Source organism: Bolinopsis microptera, chromosome 11, assembly GCF_026151205.1.
Source record: "Bolinopsis microptera isolate Bmic1 chromosome 11, MBARI_Bmic_1.0, whole genome shotgun sequence".
Lineage (NCBI taxonomy): Eukaryota > Metazoa > Ctenophora > Tentaculata > Lobata > Bolinopsidae > Bolinopsis > Bolinopsis microptera.
In genome coordinates, this window is record NC_087082.1 from 8,577,000 (window position 1) to 8,593,996 (window position 16,997).

The 16,997-nt window shown below is 35.9% G+C and overlaps 2 protein-coding genes across 3 annotated transcripts in view; both read left to right on the forward strand.

Annotated features, from left to right (window-relative positions):
• Window positions 1-12,672, forward strand: part of LOC134823030 (eukaryotic translation initiation factor 4H-like) — a 27,428-nt gene extending 14,756 nt beyond the window's left edge. The window contains exon 2 of the mRNA XM_063834350.1: window positions 10,431-12,672. Coding sequence (XP_063690420.1) covers window positions 10,431-11,429 — 999 coding nt within the window. The 3' untranslated portion in view covers window positions 11,430-12,672. The remainder of the gene's footprint in view (window positions 1-10,430) is intronic.
• Window positions 12,673-12,730: 58 nt separating this feature from the next.
• LOC134823026 (uncharacterized) lies at window positions 12,731-16,759 on the forward strand. 2 transcript variants are annotated; one of them, XM_063834345.1, is made up of 7 exons: window positions 12,731-13,717; window positions 13,870-13,992; window positions 14,279-14,480; window positions 14,636-14,750; window positions 15,004-15,146; window positions 15,372-15,598; window positions 16,223-16,759. In XM_063834345.1, exons 1-7 carry the CDS (start codon window positions 13,541-13,543, stop codon window positions 16,718-16,720), a joined length of 1,485 nt encoding a protein of 494 aa, XP_063690415.1. In that variant the 5' UTR covers window positions 12,731-13,540; the 3' UTR covers window positions 16,721-16,759. The 2 variants fall into 2 exon arrangements, with proteins under 2 accessions (XP_063690415.1, XP_063690414.1); XM_063834344.1 differs by having other exon boundaries at window positions 13,445-13,717; window positions 13,855-13,992.
• The last annotated feature ends 238 nt before the right edge of the window (window positions 16,760-16,997 follow it).

A 16,997-nucleotide genomic window follows, 5' to 3' on the forward strand; every position in this document is an offset into this window, starting at 1 on the left:
TTATTGTTTGTCATTTTTATCAATGACTTGCCTGATTGTATTAATGGTATATCAAAACTGTTTGCAGATGATCTTAAAGTTATTATGGATGCCAATGACACTGAAAGCACTTTCAATATGTTAGAAAGCTTGCAAAACTGGCAAAATGTGTGGCTGTTAAAGTTTAATCCTAGCAAATGCAAAATAATGCATGTTCCATTTAATGAAAATCCCCTTCAAGAATATGTATTTAGTGGTGTTACACTTGAATGTATTGAAGCAGAGAAAGATCTTGGAGTTTTAACTTCTTCAGATTTGAAATGGTCGAAACATATTAAAAATTGTATTAGTAAAGCAAACAGTATGATCGCACGGGTTACAAGGAATCTCATTATAAGAGAAATTAATGTTATGAGAAATGTTTATAAAACTATAATAAGACCCCACTTGGAGTATTGTGCTCAGTTGTGGTCTCCACCTGCCTGCCATGGGAATTGGGCTACTATCATTGAACTGGAAAATGTCCAGAGAAGGTTCACACGCCTTATTGATGATATTGGAACACTTCCTTACAGTGAAAGGTTGGATGCCTTACAGATTACAACACTCGCAGAGAGACGGGTTAGAGGAGATTTGATTGAAGCCTACAAAATTGTAAATGGATTGGTTGAGTATGGAAAAGATATTTTCAATTTAAGTAGATCGGGAGATAAAATTGTTAGCACTAAATCTAACAATATTGATAGAAATATTAAAACTTTGTCTAATAATTTTTTATCAGAGCGTGTTATCAGCTTTTGGAATAAATTGCCATCTTTTGTTAGAAATTCAGTGTCTGTTATTGATTTTAAAATTAATCTAGAAGAATTTAAAAAGACTAATAGTTTAGTAGACACAGGCAACTTTTGGGAAGTGTCAAATATAGTTTTAGCAAAAATAGAGGGTGTAAATTATATCGAAAAGAAGAAGCAACAAGTCCAATATTTATATAAAAATCCTCGTGTTGCCAAGAGAAAGGGAATAAATATCTCATGAATTTGTTTTTATTTATTTATTTTTAAATTAACGGTTTTTAACTTTTTAAACTTTTTTATATGTAAATAAATTATGACAATTATGTTAGTTATAGAATTTGTTTGTTTTTTTAATGACGAAGGCTGTGAAATGTTCACAGTTCTGATAATGAGGAAATCAGAAAGAATGTTTAAAACTAGTGATGATGTTTATGTCATTATTCTTAATCTAATCTAATCTAATCTAAAATTTCACCATGATTAACCTTAAATGCTAAATACTGATCTGTCAAATGTGTAGATGGAATAATAAGAGGTTTCAGTAAAGACGATTTGAAAATTTGGCCTCTGTATATTATTATTAAATCTAAAATAGCTAATAATTTAATAAATTATTAACAGGCCCCTTAACGTGGGCAATAATATACGCTTTATAAATTATATAAACAAATTGAAGTCTATTTCTCCAATGTTGTTAAGTGTCTCTTTAGATCTGTTTTGGTCTTTCGTGGGAGTTCCCACATTTGTTGGTTGAGAATACTCATCATAACATACATGATGCTTGACTGCTTTATTGACCCGGACAGGCACCGGGGGCAGACATCCCAACATCAGTGCGTTGGGACATAGTGTTGGTCTGCTTCAGGACGTGTTAGATCCTAGAGAAGCCGCCATCCCCTCTACTGCTTTAGCTCAGCGGCAGCATGAGCCCTGGTTTCCTGCCACATTAATACCTCTGAAAGCACAGAAAAGTGGTGGATTTCGGGGTCCAGGATACTCCCTCTTTGTTCTTTATGGTGGTAATATTTCTCTGAGATGTTTGCAGAGTCTTTATTTCATGATCTTTCTAGTCGGATAAATCCTGGAGAGCATCATTTTGTCCCCAGAGAAAATCGACTCTCCTAATGAATGCTTCTTGTGTGCTGCTTTTTGTTAACACTTCATCTAGATAGGAATGTGTGTCTGCCCCACCTAGCTCTTCTTTCAGTTGCAGGTAACTCGAGTCTTGCACCTCCAGACACAATAGGAGCTGGTGTACGGGAGAATCAATGAAGCTGTTACAGAAACAACAGGCCTCACCAATGCCACCACCCATGATCTTTTGGATATTCGCAAAGAGTGGTGAGCTGCCGTGAATGTAGTCCATTATTCGGCTGTCCAGATTTTTACTCGTGTTGTGCCCGAATAAAATCATTGTCACACCATGAATAGTTTCAATCCCCTATTTTAAGGGGTCGTTCACATATCACGTCATCATTTTTTGGATAATTTTCATCCCCGCCTCTGTTATCAGTTTTTTAACATAGTACAGCAGCGTAATCATTTGGAAATCCCCCTCCCTGGGCTGATAACGTTATGTGTGAACGACCCCTAAAAGGATACATTATATATCCAAAATTAGTCATAATTGAAAATTCAAATAGGTAGGGCCAGGTCTTTATGAACATTCTCTCTGAATCGAGTTTTTAGTTATATCTGGTCTATCAGCTACTTTTGATCCTATGGAAAAATTTCGTTCCTAGACGAAGTTATAGCTAGTCAAAGGTTAGCATTTGTGTGTATTTATATTGCGCAAGCGATTTTCCCAAAAATCTGATCTGAAACAATTTTTTTAGTCTTCTAAATTTTTATCAATCAACCTGAAACGTTCAGGATATGTTCCAAGGATCATTTAAAAGAGATCTCCAGAGCCAGAATTTGTAGAAAGGCCTTCAAATATTTTTAGTCGATTTTGAAAGCTTTAACCTTTGAATTTCATTAAAAAATGAAAACTGGCCACGGGCCTAAATATTACATATCAATCAATTACAATTCATTAACATTACCAGTATTAATAACTGTCCAAAATATCTAAGAAAGTATTCTCTAGCCAAAGGGCTCAATGTTTAAATCTAAATCTTCAATATTGAATCTTCATTAAAAAATGAGGTTTAAGATTTTCAAAATCGAATGATAATGTTTAAAGGCTCATCTCAAAATTCTGGCTCAATTGATCTCTTCTAAATGATCATAAGAACATGAAAATACACTGAAAGTTTGAGGTTGATAGCTCAAAAAATACAGAAGAAAATGAGAAAAAACAATTTTTGAGAAGAGACAATTTTATTATTTATCACCAATTTATTAAATAGATTTTTAGACTATATTTCATTAAGTAAAGTAACGTAAATGTATGACATCACATCATCACACATCTACAAAATGTCATTGCACTATGTGAAAAAATATATATTAAATATTTCCCCACCAACATTAATTGTTTACCAAATACGATATTGTAAAAATTAATCAAATATCACATCTTTGTAATGAGAGAAAAGTTAAAGCCTTCCATTTTTAGATATAGGTTGAAAACTTGAAATTTTGGCACAAATTTTTATTTATCTAATAATGGGTATCTAGAAAACGTAAGCTCCTAGCTCAAAATGTTCTTGTTGTGTGAGTGAGCATTGTTTAAGAAATTACAGATGCAGATGAGTCGGAATGGTGACAGGACGGTGGCGTTATTGGGGCGCCAATATGCAACGTTACGCCACTGTGAATGGAGGGTTTCCAGGAGCATTAGAATTAATTAATTAAATTATCACAGCTCAGTTATACAATATACATCACCTACATGAGTCACATGGCTATGGTATAGGAGTCAAATAATAATCAAATAGGGCAAAGTGGTGAAGAGTTTGACAATGGAATGTTATTCACTGTGACAAAGAAATGTTATTCAACTTGTTTTTGATAGCAATGAAGTAATGTCAGCTGTAGTTTCAACATAGTTTCAATACACGGATCACACAAATTTGAAGTACCGTGAACATTCTAGTGTCTATCAAATTCCAGGAAATTGACAGCAGATCTTCCTAGAAATTCTCACTCACTATCCTGAACGAATCTGTGTAGCGACTAAATAGAGATATAAGAGAGCTCAGGCTGCCTGACTCAGGCTGATAGAGATATAATAAGAGAGCTCACTGCCTGACTCAACTTACCTTGGACTAAAATTGCATATTTTTGACATCCCTCTCTTCTGACCTGATGCCATTTTTCACTATATGGTTCTATACTTCTCGGTATATATAATATATATAACATCTATGTAATGTTCGTATCATTTTAATGGTTACCTTCATAGTGAGTTCATACCCACAGTTTAATGTTAAATCTCACTGTACCACATTCAATATTCATTAACTTATAACTTATTACATATTATAGTTAAACTCTGATTTAAAACCCCAGTAAATCGGGGTTTTACTGTTTATTATGTCCCTAGAAGGGTATTCTTTTAAGAGTTTTTTACTGACTTAAATGTCATGCACAGCAGTTTGAAGCTTCTTTAAATTATTTTCATCTTATTGTATTGCTGTGTAAATTCAATTCTAATCCTAATTCTAATTCTAGTTATCTTAATATATTGTACTAGGTAGTGTTGTTTTAAATCCAAATTTAATACTGCAAAGATTCTCTAATTTTATTGCTCCGAAGTAATAGCAGTTAAAAAAAAGTACCCGGTTTTAGCCTTGTAGTTGTAAGTTGTGTTTGTCACTTGGTTGGTGTAAAATACAACCTAACTGGCAACTATTGAGTTTAAGTACAATTGAACAACTAATTTGTAACACCTCAGGAGGGTTCCTAAATATGGCAACTATCTTTGGGATAAACCTACCGGATGTTTCATTGAAAATATTCATTCTCCTACACTTCTGCTTGTTAATGTTCTGTGGATGGGGTCTACCACTCCCCTACCATATCTCCAACTACGCCGTACTTGGACTGGGATTCTGGATGTTGTCAGACAAGGCAAACACCACCGCCTCGCTATTCTTTGCCACTTTTGTTGCTGCAACAGCAGCCGGGGACGTTTTGCTCATGATATTTTTCCACATTAGCGAGAATTTGAATGGGAACATGAAATTCAGCCTTTTCATGACATGTATGAATCTTTTCCTCAAACCAGCGACCTTCATTTACGGGTTCTCAGAGCACAAGCGACGGGCAGGTGACAGCGAGGGTAGCGGATACACAAATTTCGACTCGGATGTTTCCCCGACTTATCTACCCGATCACATTGCTCCACCAATCCCTGGTGTTGATATCGGAAACCCAGTATAAACCCTCCTTCTGTACAGATCGTTTCCTACTCACGTACTCTTAGTGAACGATTCATTATGCTTGATGATCTGCAGTCTGTATCTACATCTGTTCTTTACATACAGAACAGATACAGTTCAATATATTACGTAAAAATGCGTAATATGATTATGAATTGTTCTTTGCATGTTGTTATTCATTTGATTAAACATTTAAAGGGAGATACACCAAAACCGTTTTTGCTCCGAACATCGATTTTATTTTATATTATTTTTAAATAGACAAAAAGAATAAGATTGTACACCTTCAAAATTTTTTAAAAATATTCCCTCATCTAGAAAAAAAATATTTTTCTTTTTCGAAAATTTTTAAAATTTGGAGAAGTCTGTCACTGTAATACCGATAGTTCGGCCATTTAAAAAGTTTTTTGGCTGATTTTTTTACTGAACATTACTTACACTCCGTACTAGAAGCCATTGAAAGGATTATATAATTGAACAATAAATGACCAAGTTACAGACCGAACAAGGTGAAAAAAGAAAAATTGGGATTTTTGCCTACCACCAAAGTTGTACATTTCACCACCCGCCCAGGTCATCAGATATCGCTTCAAAAATTCTTGTGAGTGTAGTTGATGATCATGGCAAGCTTTTTGGAACCGGATTTCTCTCAATTTTGAGTTTTAAGCTATGCAATGTGGCCTCAAACGACTTAGTAAAATTCATCGTAAAAAAGGGCAAAAAAGGCAGATTTAAGGCTTAAAATGCCTATAACTCAAAAAGTATCAGTTTTTTTGAAATAATTTTTACAGGATCGTAATCAGCTTGGTAAGACGAATCTTTTAGTACGACATTTATAATATTCAAAGCCACAAAATTTGTAAAAAAATGTGTACAATTTGTACAAAATTTATACAAGGGGGGACCCTTGTGTTCGAGCTAGAAAATGATTTAAGACAATTTGTCTTCTAAAAGCACCTATTTGGTACTAAAAGATTCGTCTTACCAAGCTGATTACGATCCTGTAAAAATTATTTCAAAAAAACTGATACTTTTTGAGTTATAGGCATTTTAAGCCTTAAATCTGCCTTTTTTGCCCTTTTTTACGATGAATTTTACTAAGTCGTTTGAGGCCACATTGCATAGCTTAAAACTCAAAATTGAGAGAAATCCGGTTCCAAAAAGCTTGCCATGATCATCAACTACACTCACGAGAATTTTTGAAGCGATATCTGATGACCTGGGCGGGTGGTGAAATGTACAACTTTGGTGGTAGGCAAAAATCCAAATTTTTCTTTTTTCACCTTGTTCGGTCTGTAACTTTGTCATTTATTGTTCAATTATATAATCCTTTCAATGGCTTCTAGTACGGAGTGTAAGTAATGTTCAGTAAAAAAATCAGCCAAAAAACTTTTTAAATGGCCGAACTATCGGTATTACAGAGACAGACTTCTCCAAATTTTAAAAATTTTCGAAAAAGAAAAATATTTTTTTTCTCGATGAGGGAATATTTTTAAAAATTTTTGAAGGTGTACAATCTTATTCTTTTTGTCTATTTAAAAATAATATAAAATAAAATCGATGTTCGGAGCAAAAACGGTTTTGGTGTATCTCCCCTTAAGTAGTTGTTAGTATATGGACACGTTCATTGAAGTTTGAGGATATTGGTAAATTTCTAATATAGCGTTTTCGACGATAGTGGCTTAATTTTAGCATCTATTAATCTAGCGTGTTCATAAGTTCTGAACATTAGCCACGTGACCCATACTCCCATATGCACTGCTCAGAAATAAAATATATTGCTTTTAGGCACTATAATGTAAAAAATGTCACATTTTTGTGACATTGTTTACCATATCTGCCCAATTATCATTCCTTGACCAAGCTTGGTCTGAAATATAGTAGATTAGGTCAATCTAACAATTATGATACAACATTGGTTAAAGGGCACGGATCGAACGGATTTAAGGCAATATTTCGTAAACTTTGTCACACTCAGAATACGAGACCTCTTTTCTACTGTGAGGTGTCCTCAAAACCCTTTCAACTCATTATTTGATGGTTCTTCTGCCAATCATAGCCCTAAAATATGTTGTTTTGAAAAGTTAGCAAATACATGCACTTGGTTATTGGGAAATGATGTAAATTCTGTCACATTATATGGAATTTGAAATTCTGGGTGAATTTCCGAAATCATTTATATCTGATTTTGGTTTGGAAGGCGGGAAAACTCTATATATAAGGACGATACACGGATACAGTTGATTCAAGTATAGGGCAGTTGATGTAAACATCGTCACAAAATGATACGACATCGCAAATAAGTTAAATTTTGCGGGAAAACTCTATATACTTATATAAGGACGATACACGGATACAGTTGATTCAAGTATAGGGCAGTTGATGTAAACATCGTCACAAAATGATAAGACATCATAAATAGGTTAAATTTGGAAACAATGGTTATAGAATGAAATAGTCTGTGATTAACATATTACATACATTATAAAATGGGCAGGGGTTTTTATATTTCCTGTATCTCTGTATTAATCATTTCGGATTGTAATTAGGACTGTTCACGTGAAAGAAATTGTATCTAAATTTTACAATGACGCACTCGTATGTGACGAAATTTACATTTCTTGACCCTATTTTGAAGAACCATACCTCGGTAAGAATTCAATGTTCTTCCAGGAATTATTGGTTGGTTATTGTTTAGCAAAATAGAACTAAAGTTTAACAATGCTGAGTTTAATTTTACTAAGTTACTGAAATGTGACGAAATTTACTTTTCCTGCCCCAACAGTATAATTTCAATGTGATGAAAAATTGGCATGGGTTTCTATATTTCCTGTATAAATCCATTCTAACTATAATAAGGACTATTGATATGAAAGAAAATCGATCTAAATTTTAAAATGACGTATGTGACGAAATTTACATTTCTTGCCCCTATTTTGAAGAACCATACCTCGGTTAAAATTCAATTTTCTTCCAGGAATTATTGGTTGGTTATTGTTCAGCAAATTAGAACTCAAGTTTAACAATGCTGAGTTTAATTTTACTAAGTTACTGAAATGTGACGAAATTTACTTTTCCTGCCCCAACAGTATAATTTCAATGTGATGAAAAATTGGCATGGGTTTCTATATTTCCTGTGTAAATCCATTCTAACTATAATAAGGACTGTTGATATGAAAGAAAATCTATCTAACTAATGCAAGGGCTGATGTGACGAAATTTACATTTCTTGCCCCCTATTTTGAAGAATCATACCTCGAATAGGATATAATTTTACTTTATCACCATACCTATGTCGATAAACTAGTTATTTTGCCAACAAATAGCAAATAAAGTTAATATATTTTTGTGTGACGAAATTCACAAATTTTTACCATGTTCAGATGTTGAAATTTTGCCAATGTTAACATATCACTGCCATATAATAATTTATATGACCGGTGTGTGGTTGAAATATTGTTAATTGATCAATAGTACGTAATATAGGGTGTTTAAGTTGGTATACTAATATTTACTCAATTTCACACATGTTGAGATATCATACAAATGTATGTGACAAAGTTTACCCATTTCTGCCTTCTGTATTTGTATTTGCCTATAACAATGAAATATGTGAACAATTCCAAACACATTCAGCTCACAAAATAATGCTAGACTATTCGGCATTTCTTGTCAGGATGTCATAAACAATAAAAACATCCCTCATATAAATTTCTTAAATGTGTGACAGAGTTTACATGGTGCTACCATTTAACGAAAAAAGTCGCTAAATATGTAGATAATAGTCATATGCAACTATCCTATAAATTTGAAATTCGAAAATTTGGTCAAACACGGCAACAAGGGGTCCATATAAACTCTGTCACGTTTTTATAGTGTGACAAAGTTTACAACTCACTGCCGGCCGCATTTAAGCGATATCTTATCGTCTGATAAAGATATCGTTATGCGACAAAGTTTATCTAGAGGATGAAACGATTATCCTAACCATTGAGGGTTTATATAGATTTATAGTGTGACACATTTTACATCATCGTGCCATTTAGTAGGGTCACTAATATTTACCAATATCCTCAAACTTCAATGAACGTGTCCATATACTGTGTATTGTTTAATGTTTCCTCTGAGAAAGTCAGTAGGTCATGTTTTGCAGTTTGTTTTGTGTGTTGTTTTCTCAAGTTGAATTTTATTGTTATGTATGTATTGGCAGTACAATTTGTTACGTGGTGTTATTTCTGCTCAACTTTTAGTTGTTAATGTAGAGTAAAACACCTAGCCTCTTAAATTATTTTAGGCAAGTTAATGCCTGGGACATATATTTCCACGGCAATCTACAGACCGTTCAAGAGATTTCTTCCTCAAGAGAAAAATGTGCTGGAACAAAAAGCTCTTGTAGTATTTAGTTGCCTGAACAGCATGGGTGTTTTGTAATTTTGGTATGTTAACTAAGTTTTCTATTAGATTAAATACTGTTACTGTAAAGGGTTGCTGCTGTTTCAAAAGAAAATTTTGCACCATTATTCGATTGTTAAACTTTAGCACGATTGTAAGTTTTATTAATTGATGATAGATATTTAACTAATATTAAGTAATAAGTAATAACTGTACCTGTTAATTGCCTTGACACGTGATCTAGTGAGTATCTTCTCTGATTGTAATGCAGGCAATGTATAATGTTTAATCATGTAGCCCCTTGATCTTTGTCGACTGATTGGAACTGGAAATTAGAACTGTTATTTCTCTCCTAGCCTCTGTAGTTAATTCATAGGATGTCTGCAGCTTTGATTTGCATATGTGTCAAAAAATTCATTCAAACTTTTTCAGATTTATCAGATCAGAGTTTTGCATGTAAATGGGTTTGGTTTTCATAATTGTATGATATTGGCTCCTCAAGCTTATGTAAATTTTGGTAATTTTAGGTGGATAAACTGATAAATTTATCAGTGTTTCCTCCATCGATGATAGGTGGCTCCACATTTGGCATTTCTGTACATTGATGTTGTGATATATTTACTTATGTTCACCGACTTTCTGGGTTTGTTTTCATTTTATGTTTGAAAGTCGAGTTTAAAAGCTGTAGTTTCCAGCTCGTTTCTTTGTAAAAAATGACAGAATATTTCGATATATCATTCAGTATTATGGTTTGTGTTTTATTTCGTCGTTAAAAAAGTTGAATGGCTTGCTTGCACCTAATTTTAATGATTCCAGCATAATATCATTAATAGTAATGTGGATATTGAATTGATAACATTGTTCAAAATTAAGAAATAATCAAACCCCAGTATTGCTAATTATGTTTCAAACTAACAACAGGATGTCACACCAAAAGTTTGCACCGCAGTACAATAGCGGGAACAGACAAGGTGGCGGAGGGTTCGGTGGCGGGTCCTACCAGCCGCGTCAACAGAAACCGATGCCCACCGAGCCTCCTTACATCGCCTTCGTGGGCAATCTGCCGGACGGTTGTGTTCAGGGGGACTTGGAGATGATTTTCAGAGGTCTGACTATCAAGAACGTGAGGTTGATCAGGGATAAGGAAACTGATCAGTTTAAGGGATTTTGTTATGTTGAGTTTCAAGAGTTGGAGGAGCTGAAGGAAGCTTTATCGTTTCATGGTGCATTGTTTATGGAGCGTCCCCTTAAGGTGGACATTGGCGGGGAGCCCAAGAGGAACAACGCTAACAGCAGAGGAGGCAGCAGAGGAGGCAGACAGGACAACAGAGGAGGGCGTTCATTTGACCAGGGTGACCGTGGAGGCCGGGGTGGTAACCAAGGGAACCAGGGTCCTCCGGGGAACCAGGATCCTGATGGATGGTTCACAAGTGGGCGGGGTGGTAAACCGAACTCCAGGAATGAGTTCAGCCCATCACCAGCAAGAGGTAGCTACCAACCACGAGGTGCTGGCAATCCCTACCAGGAGCGAGGTACTGGTAGCAACTCCTACCAGGAGCGGGGCAACAACAACAGGTTTCAGAACGAGCACGATGACCGGTCCGGCCGTGGTGGTCGCTTCAACAGCCGATCTCGCAGTTCAGAGAGCGAGGATGTGATCAGACCAACCGCCGAGGAGATGGCAGGGAGACCCAAACTGAAACTTGCTCCCCGCACGAAGAAGGTAGAAAGTGTTGATCAACTTGCTGAGGGTGTGAAAAAGGCAAGCATTTTCGGCTCAGGGAAACCAAGAAATGCTAATGATCCGGCCATGAAGCAAAGAATGGAGGCAATTGAGAAGAAAAAAGAGAGGCAAGATAGCATCGAGGAGAAAACGGAATTGGGTGCTGAAGTGGGTCCTGAAGTTGGGGCGGAAGTAGGGGCTTCCGACGAATAACAATGTCGCGGGATGATTTTTATTCTCATTTATTTAGAGTATGTTAGATTTTTATCCTAACTTAAGTAACTTGGTATTAACACGGCCCATTAAGAAACCTGCAATAATCAAAACTACAGGTAGACCTTATTCTTATTCCCCATTTATCCAGGGTGAATGTTATTTAAACTTTTAAAGTAGGTCTTTCTTGTCTGATCATCATGATACTCTATATCACACAAAGAGAAGAGTTAAGAATTATAATGTCATTTTGATTAATTTGAGCAAGAGCAGCTTATACTGTTTTTGTGTGATAAAGATATGATACGTTGGATAAAATCACTTCCGCCTTGTTAACCGACCGTAAAAATCGTAGATCATCCGATTACATGAGGGAACTGCTTTGAATCAATATATGAAAACGATAGAATATGTTTAAATTGTTTAATAAGACAATGATCAGGTCATAATTCTAAATTGAAATGTAACGTTGTGCTGCTACACTGAAAGATTGTATTAATATGCCCGCCTTTAATACGGTTGAGTATTGTAACCCGAGTGCAGTGCAGTATAATAGTAATATACCTTGATTACAGATAAATATTGATAGATTCAGGTTTTAGTGCCCTTACAAATAATTCAAAAGTTTGACAGTCAAGCCAAGTTGTATAATACACCCAGGTTAATTGCCTTTAAAAAAGAAAAGCGGCTCATATTACGTTATGTAGCAGTACTCAATTTGCTATTTTGCGAATGTATTCTTTATAACGTGCGTATTATTCCTTTTTGGACCATTCTACCTCCATTTTGTGAACATGTAATTTGATACGCACCCAACGTCCATCGAGAAAGAATGTTATTAGTAAATAGCTTCAATAGACTAATCTAATTTCTGAGATTTTGAACGTTACGAGTGCTTGAGTGTAACTGCAACTTGGCATTTGGATTTAAGCTATTTAATGATGATAATGATTTTTGCGAAACTAGCAAGCCATGGAAAATGTATGAAGCAGTATACTTGATCAGGACAAATAATTTTATAAAAATACTTAATTACTATGGGGAACATTATGGTGGGTCAGTTCCAGTTATTAAATTGAATTACATTTAAAAATCAACCGTATCAAAGATCACTCAATTGCCTGCAGTTTCGATAATATGTTATTAAGAGCTTTAAGCATATCTTAATAACTTACATGAGCCATGGTGAAGTGTTTTTATTTGCAAAATAATTTATTGATTTGTTTAATGTCAAACCGGCTAACTTGAGATTTTTATTGACTTCTGTTGGAACAAACAAAATATGAATCCCGATATTATATAGCATGTTAACTTATGTAAAAATGAGAACACGAATTTGGCTTCGAATGATTTTTGAAGATTGCTGGTTGCTTGTAGCAGATGCCCTAAGCTAAGTCATGAATTGATCATCTTCCAGTAACACTGAGCATGCATGACAAGTTTCACACCCGCGAAAAATGTCGCATACCAGGCATGGCATCCTTGCAAATTGCAATGATGCTTCAATCATTTTGTGAGGTCGAAATGTGTAGTGTTCTTTGAAATTGAAGATCTTGTTTTTATCGTGACTTTCCATTTTAGTAGTTCTAATGACTAATCTCAACCTGCATAACTTGCGTAACTAAAAGTCGGAATAGACCAAGCTGTCAAACACGATAATGCATCTAGCGCTACTAGCTGACAACGTCCAAAGTTATACTAAGAACAGAGTAAACCTCAACGGCGGGCGCGCACGTACTGTTTAATGCCCGAATTGTCACCTTTCACGTGGATACAGTCCTGCCGCATGCAATCGCACATGTGATATTTAAGCCTATTTTATGTTTAAGATAGCAGCAGCGTGACATCAACAAATGGTTCCATGATAAGATTTACTTAGGTTGCCAGTCAATGATCGCACCGGATAGTCGTCGCTAAGAAACGGAGTCTTTTTTAGCTCATGCACGTGCATTTTAAGTTAACACGGTATCATTTTGTTCGAGAAAGACCAGCTTCATTGAGATTTGATGCGGTTCTCATTACTCGTTGCCTACAGGATATTTTCTCCAATCAACTTTTAGCTACAGAGAACTTAGACAAAAGCGTCCCACCGAGATTTTATAAAAGCAGACATGGCGTCACCAGTTCTTGCATCTTGCGAGGACCGCCACCGATCGAAGCTAGAGATGTATTGTCAGAGATTGTCTGAACGACCTCGTTTACTAAAGCACGTACTAGTGTTGTCAGCTAGCAACGTCCCTGACGATAATCAATTTAAGTCCAGACCAGTAAAGAAAAAAACAGCACGGGTAATGTGACATAGACTTCATCAATGATACTGGGGTTTCGTAACTATCAGTATTTAAATTACACTTACAGAGAGAAGTTGTTGACTAATAATAAAAGTTATAATTTAGATTACTTCAATCTCAACAAATTTTTTAAGGAGATCTCTGGCCAGGGTATTGTTAAACCACACAAGAAAGGAGAAAATCGAAGCGAGACAGTTAGACTTTCCTTGGAACATGTATTCATGAAACGATTATTGGCGATTGAAGATGCTTCAGAGGATGTAAAATTCCCGGTTGGTTGATAATTCTCCGAAAAATATTTACTTCGGATTTAAAATTTCCGTTACTGTTACCAAGATGCAGTTAGGCCTAACCAGTTATGCCTAACGCAGATTTAGGCCTAAATTAGGCGTTAGGCCTAACTGCATCTTGGTGACAGTTAGCTTGATCAGACTCATTTTAGGTTATAATTATAAACAGTACTGCAGTTCGAGCTGTTTGCTACATTTTCTGGTTAATATTAATAACTTTTTGGCAATGCAAAACTGAAGTTGTAATGTGTAACCTATTATAATGTAGGTATTACGAGCCTCCCACCCTGGAGGAAGAGTGTTCAGAACTCAACAGTTGGGGGTGATCAACAAACAAAACACCAACCAGCGTCACCCATTCGACCTCAAGAATCCCAACGCACCAGCTACCAAATATAGCTGCTACTACGATAAGCATCTCAGAAACTTCTTCGCAGAACCTGGAATCAGGAAGAAGCTTATTGAGCAAGGTTTTTCGCGCTCAACGGTTTTATCATAATCAATTCTGTACACAAAATTCGGCGTTGGCTAGCGGGAAATAACTATAAGTTATAGAAGTTGAACCATGCTAAATCTGTATGAAGCGTTAGATGGCTTGTATTGACAGATTCCACTTATCTTTCAGGAATTATTACTGAGGAGTTTTTTATCCGAGAGCCTTACAAAGCATTCAAAGAGTATATACGGATAAAGAAATTACCTTACGGGACTAACCCCATTCTCGCCAGCCCTCCACCGAGGTTGGTGAGCACGTAAAATTAAAAAAACTTGCTAATGCTAATAAATATCAAATTATATTTGGTTGCAGGTCTTGCCTTTAAAAATACAGTTCTTCCGTTGCACATTTCTAATCATATGCAATCTGCATATCTATTCATAGGGCACTTAGTGCAACTCATATGATCTATGATAGTACTTGTGGTCAATGACATACCACCTGAACAAAGTTTAAATAACATTACATTTACACTTACATATTGCTTTGAACAACAGTGAACCTAAGAAGAGACAATTGATGGACAGATTTTCTGAGGAATCTGTGAAGCAGTTTTTGGAGGAAAAGTTTAATGTGAAACCAGCTCTTGTTGACGAGATTTACAGTGGCAGAAGAAAAGGGTCTGTGATCCCACTTGGTGGTTTGTAACTTATCCTAGTTATGCTGCTTTGCCTTTAACACACTTGACTACGAGTGTACAGGCGATCAATGTTACTGATTTTCAATTTCAGCTCCCCAACCTTAGTCAAACTTAAATGAATGTCGTACCGCTCTCTATAATATTAATACAAATGGTGTTAGTAACATTCACTGGAAATTAAATTAGCGGGTTATTTTCCATAATTGTTTAATTCTCAAAATGCAGGAGAAATAATGAATGCGGAAGAGACCCCACAAGATTCTTTGCCAGTCATCCGGTGCAACACTCCCAAACAACTGACCTTTCGAGAGAAGGAGCTGCTGGAGTCTCTGCACCACAGCCGGATGAAGGTGGTTCTTGCTCGGAGACAGCTTCTTGCGTTGGAGAAGAAGTCCAACGTCATCGAGCAACGGATACACAAGGAGAAAAAGTTGACTGACAATAAGAAACAGGTAATGATTTTTGGTGTAATTTAGGTCCAAAATTGCAGAAATATAGGGTGGCCCAAAATGATTTCTTTCACAACAAAACGAACATTTTAGAGCCGGTATAACTAACCTCCTCATTCCATGGCCATAACAATGTAAGATTAATTTAAAACTTAACAACAGTTCTTCTTAACGTCTCAATGCGGATTTGGTTGCTACACGTTGCACACCTCTCGTGTACGCGAAGCGTGCACGCCGGCCGGCGTGATCAAAAGGGGTTGATCACGCGCGATCAAAAGGGGTTGCAGCGTGTGTCAAGGATTTGGGTGGTTCTTGATCAAAATTCGTACAAACAGCTCGATTGAACATCTTGTAAACCAAGGATTATAAAAGATTTTAGAAATTGTCTTCCTCAGGCGTCTGCTTTCGACGCTCAAAAATCAAATAAGTAGTTCAGCAAATCTGAATCGATAAATGGACAGTGGGCGCTTATCAGTCTTTTGTAGCGACTGTTTAGTTTTTGTGTCCGTTCCGATCCCTTGAGGGGAACATGTTCCAAACGTTAAATTGTGAAGTTGGCAAACTGCGTCATATCATTTAAACCTAATATTACTAGTCTCTTACTTTAACCACTGTAACTGTTCCCAGATGGAATTAGGACGTTGGGAAGCCCGTCTTAACAAAATGATCACCACTTTTGACCGTAAGAAGAATTCGATCTTCAACAGACTGACGGATATTGAGGAAGATAAGTTGCGAAGACAAGAAGAAAAAGACGTGGAAGTGGACAAATTGAAAAAAAAATTTGCGGCTTATTTCATCAAACACAGTATTGCTGAGAGAAACATAAGGAAGAAACGACAAGAGCTGGAAAAAGGAGTCAGAAATCGCAACAATGCCTGGCTTCAGAAACAAAAAGAGGAACGGGAAAAAATATTGAGGAAGTCAGGAATTAAGCAACGCGAAACTCAAATCTCCGGTCTTGCCAAGATTTCGTCTGAAAAAGCGGAAAGGATTGCAAAGCTCCATTTGAAGTTAGAGCATTCCGAAACAACCTTAGAAAGCTTAGAGAAAGAGAATGTTGTGATGGAGGAAAGAGCACATACACTACAAGAAGAGCACAAGAATCTAAACAAGAACCTCTGAGATTTTATCGATGTCTTTAGTTTATCTTTAATTTAAATATCTAGTATTATATATTATATCCATGAATTTTATATCCAGTATATTATATCTCAAATAACGGAGTAGTTCGCTGTTTATTAGTCTCATGATTGAAATACTGATATCTGGATATTATATAGTAGAGTATTAAAAGTTTTAATACTTTCAACACTACTATATAACAAATAATTTGAGCCTGAAGATGGCGTTGACGCCGAAAATTTGCCCTTACTCCTAACTTCCTTGTTTCACTTGTCCT

Excerpts from the sequence above, each read along its gene's own strand:
- LOC134823026 (XM_063834344.1), top strand. The coding sequence starts at position 13,541 with ATGGCGTCACCAGTTCTTGCATCTTGCGAGGACCGCCACCGATCGAAG. Across the intron at positions 15,147-15,371 it reads GTCTGTGATCCCACTTGGTG|GAGAAATAATGAATGCGGAA; the intron begins GTTTGTAACTTA and ends CTCAAAATGCAG. Across the intron at positions 15,599-16,222 it reads TGACTGACAATAAGAAACAG|ATGGAATTAGGACGTTGGGA; the intron begins GTAATGATTTTT and ends AACTGTTCCCAG.